This window comes from Oncorhynchus kisutch, linkage group LG7 (assembly GCF_002021735.2).
Source record: "Oncorhynchus kisutch isolate 150728-3 linkage group LG7, Okis_V2, whole genome shotgun sequence".
Classification (NCBI taxonomy): domain Eukaryota; kingdom Metazoa; phylum Chordata; class Actinopteri; order Salmoniformes; family Salmonidae; genus Oncorhynchus; species Oncorhynchus kisutch.
The window spans coordinates 52,140,105-52,146,539 of NC_034180.2; the positions used below are offsets into that span (position 1 = coordinate 52,140,105).

General features: G+C 43.4%; 1 protein-coding gene across 3 annotated transcripts in view; it reads left to right on the forward strand.

Moving 5' to 3' along the window:
* Positions 1–3,810, forward strand: part of nin (ninein (GSK3B interacting protein)) — a 103,305-nt gene extending 99,495 nt beyond the window's left edge. For 2 of the 3 annotated variants that reach the window (XM_031829293.1, XM_031829295.1), the window contains exon 31: positions 845–3,810. In XM_031829293.1, coding sequence (XP_031685153.1) covers positions 845–1,060 — 216 coding nt within the window. In that variant the 3' untranslated portion in view covers positions 1,061–3,810. The remainder of the gene's footprint in view (positions 1–844) is intronic. The other variant, XM_031829297.1, reaches the window with a different exon arrangement.
* The last annotated feature ends 2,625 nt before the right edge of the window (positions 3,811–6,435 follow it).

Consider the following 6,435-nt stretch of genomic DNA (forward strand, 5'->3'; position numbering starts at 1 on the left):
GATGAAACCAAAATTGAACTTTTTGGCAACAATGCAAAATGTTATGTTTGGCGTGAAAGCAACACAGCTCATCACCCTGAACACACCATCCCCACTGTCAAACATGGTGGTGGCAGCATCATGGTTTGGGCCTGCTTTTCTTCAGCAGGGACAGGGAAGATGGTTCAAATTGATGGGAAAATGGATGGAGCCAAATACAGGACCATTATGGAAGAAAACTTGATGGAGTCTGCAAAAGACCTGAGACTGGGACGGAGATTTGTCTTCCAACAAGACAATGATCCAAAACATAAAGCAAAATCTACAATGGAATGGTTCAAAAATAAACATATCCAGGTGTTAGAATGGCCAAGTCAAAGTCCAGACCTGAATCCAATCGAGAATCTGTGGAAAGAACTGAAAACTGCTGTTCACAAATGCTCTCCATCCAACCTCACTGAGCTCGAGCTGTTTTGCAAGGAGGAATGGGAAAACATTTCAGTCTCTCGATGTGCAAAACTGATAGAGACATACCCCAAGCGACTTACAGCTGTAATCGCAGCTAAAGGTGGCGCTACAAAGTATTAACTTAAGGGGGCTGAATAATTTTGCACGCCCAATTTTTCCGTTTTTGATTTGTTTAAAAAGTTTTAAATATCCAATAAATGTCGTTCCACTTCATGATTGTGTCCCACTTGTTGTTGATTCTTCACAAAAAAATACAGTTGTATATCTTTATGTTTGAAGCCTGAAATGTGGCAAAAGGTCGCAAAGTTCAAGGGGGCCGAATACTTTCGCAAGGCACTGTATATATACACAGTACCAAGGTGAGGTTGTTCAGGTTCCCTCTCCGTTCTGTCTCTAGCTCCACAAGAACGGTAAAGCTGATTCGTTGATCAAGGACCTGTACGTGGAGAACGCCCAGCTGCTGAAGGCCTTGGAGATGACCGAGCGGAGACAGAAAGTATCAGAGAAGAAGAACTACCTACTGGAAGAGAAGATCTCCAGCCTCAACAAGATAGTCAGAGACCTGAGTCCCTCACCCCTAGCCACCATGCCCTACCATTTCACCTGTTCCTAATACTACACTTTGACCCCTGACCCCAGTAGCTGGACGGAACATGGATCTAATACTACACTTTGACCCCTGACCCCAGTAACTGGACGGAACATGGATCTAATACTACACTTTGACCCCTCACTCCAGTAGCTGGAAGGAACATGGATCTAATACTACACTTTGACCCCTCACCCCAGTAGCTGGACGGAACATGGATCTAATAATACACTTTGACCCCTGACCCCAGTAGCTGGATGGAATATGGATCTAATACTACACTCTGACCCCTGACCCCAGTAGCTGGACGGAACATGGATCTAATACTACACTCTGACCCCAGTAGCTGGACGGAACATGGATCTAATACTACACTCTGACCCCTGACCCCTGTAGCTGGACGGAACATGGAACTCGAGTGTTACATTCAAATTCCACCTGAGCCCCGTAACCCTCGGTCCTCTTCCCCACTTGCCCTACCACTAACAGCTGATCCCCTAAACCCTCAGTCATCCCTACCACTTTTAGTTGAGCCCCTTAACTCTCAGTCCTCTTCCCCCTTTGCACTACTACTAACAGCTGAGCCCCTTAACTCTCAGTCCTCCCTACTACTAACAGCTGAGCCCCTTAACCCTCAGTCCTCCCTACTACTAACAGCTGAGCCCCTTAACCCTCAGTCCTCCCTACTACTAACAGCTGAGCCCCTAAACCCTCAGTCCTCCCTACTACTAACAGCTGAGCCCCTAAACCCTCAGTCCTCCCTACTACTAACAGCTGAGCCCCTTAACCCTCAGTCCTCCCTACTACTAACAGCTGAGCCCCTTAACCCTCAGTCCTCCCTACTACTAACAGCTGAGCCCCTTAACCCTCAGTCCTTCGGTCCAGACCTCTACCTTACTGTCATACCCAACCACCAAGACTACTGTCTATGGTGACCTCTACCCTACTGCCATACCCAACCACCAAGACTACTGTCTATGGTGACCTCTATCCTACTGTCATACCCAACCACCAAGACTACTGTCTATGGTGACCTCTACCCTACTGTCATACCCAACCACCAAGACTACTGTCTATGGTGACCTCTACCCTACTGTCATACCCAACCACCAAGACTACGGTCTATGGTGACCTCTACCCTACTGTCATACCCAACCACCAAGACTACTGTCATACCCAACCACCAAGACTACTGTCTATGGTGACCTCTACCCTACTGTCATACTCAACCACCAAGACTACTGTCTATGGTGACCTCTACCCTACTGCCATACCCAACCACCAAGACTACTGTCTATGGTGACCTCTACCCTACTGTCATACTCAACCACCAAGACTACTGTCTATGGAGACCTCTACCCTACTGTCATACCCAAACACCAAGACTACTGTCTATGGTGACCTCCTCTACCCTACTGTCATACCCAACCACCAAGACTACTGTCTATGGTGACCTCTACCCTACTGCCATACCCAACCACCAAGACTACTGTCTATGGTGACCTCTACCCTACTGCCATACCCAAACACCAAGACTACTGTCTATGGTGACCTCTACCCTACTGCCATACCCAACCACCAAGACTACTGTCTATGGTGACCTCTACCCTACTGTCATACCCAAACACCAAGACTACTGTCTCTGGTGACCTCTACCCTACTGCCATACCCAACCACCAAGACTACTGTCTATGGTGACCTCTACCCTACTGTCATACCCAAACACCAAGACTACTGTCTCTGGTGACCTCTACCCTACTGCCATACCCAACCACCAAGACTACTGTCTATGGTGACCTGTACCCTACTGCCATACCCAACCACCAAGACTACTGTCTATGGTGACCTCTACCCTACTGCCATACCCAACCACCAAGACTACTGGCTATGGTGACCTGTACCCTACTGCCATACCCAACCACCAAGACTACTGTCTATGGTGACCTCTACCCTACTGTCATACCCAAACACCAAGACTACTGTCTCTGGTGACCTCTACCCTACTGCCATACCCAACCACCAAGACTACTGTCTATGGTGACCTGTACCCTACTGCCATACCCAACCACCAAGACTACTGTCTATGGTGACCTCTACCCTACTGCCATACCCAACCACCAAGACTACTGTCTATGGTGACCTCTACCCTACTGCCATACCCAACCACCAAAGTAGTCGCCAAAGTACCGGAGCACTAAGTTGATCACAAAAGTTGTCACTGATGGAATAAACCACTGTACCAGAGAACATTCCTGATACTGAAGTGCACTTCAGGGTTGGGGGTCAATTCCATTTCAGTTACAATCAATTCAGGAAGTAAACCAAATTCCAATTCCACATTTTCCTAATTGAAAAGCATTGAAGAGATTTGGAATGTCAGTGTACTTCCTGAATTGATTGGAATTGAAATGGAATTGATCCCAACCCTGATACAATTGGTTGTCTGAGAGATTTTAAGCTCCCTGTTCAACACTATGGGAATCAATACTGTCACTTTTCAGTTATTATAGCCGGATAAAGAGGGTTTAATATGTGTATTTAAATGCACAATAAATGGTATAATCATGTACACAAACCACTTTGTAAATTGAATAAACTGTGTCTGTTTTGTTACATATGGTTGTTAGTGTCACCAGTTTTATGTAACAGACAGAAAGGGAAGTATTGTGTCCAAAGTTATGTACTTAATTGTATATGAAGGACAAGACATTTTTTATTTTACCTTCATTTAACAAGGCAAGTCAGTTAAGAACAAATTCTTATTTTCAATGACGGCCTAGGAAACAGTGGGTTTCACTGCATGTTCAGGTGGTAGAACGACAGATTTGTACCTTGTCAGCTCGGAGATTTGAACTTGCAACCTTTCGGTTACTAGTCCAACGCTCTAACCGCTAGGCTACCCTGCCGCCCCTACACTCTAACCGCTAGGCTACCCTGCCGCCTCTACACTCTAACCGCTAGGCTACCCTGCCGCCCCACATACTACTTATGTGAATGGAATAAAGGGTATTTCAACTGCTGCAATAACAGATACTTGGCTAAACGGCTCATTCCCGGATAAGGATATTGACATTGCTGATTACAACATCATCATTACAACATATGTGAAATCAACTCTTGTGGCATCCTCCCAAAAATGTCCGATTTTGGATATAGATGTGGCCCTAAGCCAAAATACAATTTTTGGGCCTTATCCCTACCCCCTCAAGAAAACAAAACAAAATCTGAATCTAGAAATTGAAATCTAGAAATATAAATCTAGAATCTGAATCTAGAAATCTACATCTAGAAATCTGAATCTAGACCGATAAATTTAGAAATCCAAATCTAGAAATCTGAATCTAGAAATCTACATCTAAAAATCTGAATCTAGAAATCTACATCTAGAAATCTAAATAAAAAAATCTGAATCTAGAAAAATAAATTTAGAAATCTAAATCTAGAAAGATCAATCTAGAAATCTAAATCTAGAAATTGAAATATAGAATCTAAATCTAGAAATCTAAATCTAGAATGATCAATCTAGAAAGATCAATCTAGAAATCTAAATCTAGAAATCTAAATCAAGAAATCTAGCTACTTTATAAGTTCTATCTCAGATTGCTGGTGATTGCTCAGTATTTTGGAAAAACGTTAATGCACTGAAGTGTGGAAAATCCTCTGCTTTCCCTGCCAAAGCAAGTTGTGCCAAACTCTGGCATCATCACTGAGAAAAAATGAGAAGTGACGCTTTTAATCAGCATTTTATCTCGCCAGGTGTTTTATTTGAAAGAAATGGTGGTTTAACTGACCCTGGTCACAGCCAGTCGATTGCCTGCCCTGATTGTGGAATCATTAACATGTATTTTTAACCTTAAAATTAGTTTTGGTACCATCATGGGCATTAATATGGAGTTGGTCACCCCCCTTTGCTGCTATAACAGCCTCCACTCTTCTGGGAAGGCTTTCCACTAGATGTTGGAACATTGCTGCGGGGACTTGCTTCCATTCAGCCACGAGCATTAGTGAGGTCGGGCACTGATGTTGGGCGATTGAGCCTGGCTCGCAATCGACAATCCAATTCATCCCTAAGGTGTTCGATGCGGGTGAGGTCAGGACTCTGTCCAGGCCAGTCAAGTTTTTCCACACCAATCTCGACAAGCCATTTCTGTATGGACCTCGCTTTATACACGGGGGCATTGTCATGCTGATACAAGAAAGGGCCTTTCCCAAACTGTTGCGACAAAGTAAGAAGCACAGAATCATCTAGAACGTCAGGGTATGCTGTAGCGTTACGATTTCCCTTTACTGGAATTAAGGGGCCTAGCCCGAACCATGAAAAACAGCCCCAGACCATTATTATTCCTCCTCCACCAAACTTTACAGTTGACACTATGCATTATGACAGGTAGCGTTCTCCTGGCATCTGCCAAATCCAGATGCGTCTGTCAGACTGCCAGATGGAAAATTGTAATTTATCACTCCAGACAACTGTTCCATAGTCCAATGGCGGCAACCTTTACACCACTCCAGCCGACGCTTGGCATTGCGCATGGTGATCTTAGGCTTGTGTGTGGCTGCTCGGCCATGGAAACCCATTTCATGAAGCTCCCGATGAACAGTTATTGTGCTGACGTTGCTTCCAGAGGCAGTTTGGAACTCTGTAGTGAGTGTTGCAACCGAGGAAAGATGATTTTTATGCGCTTCAGCACTCAGTGGTCCTGTTCTGAGAGCTTGTGTGGCCTACCACTTCGTGGCTGAGCCGTTGTTGCTCCTAGACATTTCCACTTCACAATTACAACACTTACAGTTGACAGGGGCAGCTCTGGCAGGGCAGTAATTTGACGAACTGACTTGTTGGAAAGGTGGCATGTTGAATGTCACTGAACTCTTCAGTAAAGCCATTCTACTGCTAATGTTTGTCTAAGCAGATTGCATGGCTGTGTGCTTGATTTATACACCTGTCAGCAATTATACACCTGTAGCCGAATCCACTAATTTGAGGGGGGTTTCCACATACTTTTATATACACACATATATATACACATATATATATACACACATATATATATATATACACATATACATACACATATGTATACACATATATACACACATATATATATACACATATATATACACATATATATACACATATACATACACATATGTATACACATATATACACACATATATATATACACATATATATACACATATATATATACATACACATATATATACACACATATACATAGACATATATATACACATACATACACATATACATATATACACTACCGTTCAAAAGTTGAGTCACTTAGAAATGTCCTTGTTTTTTAAAGAAAAGCACATTTTGTGTCCATTTAAATAACATCAAATTGATCAGAAATACAGTGTAGACATTGTTAATGTTGTTA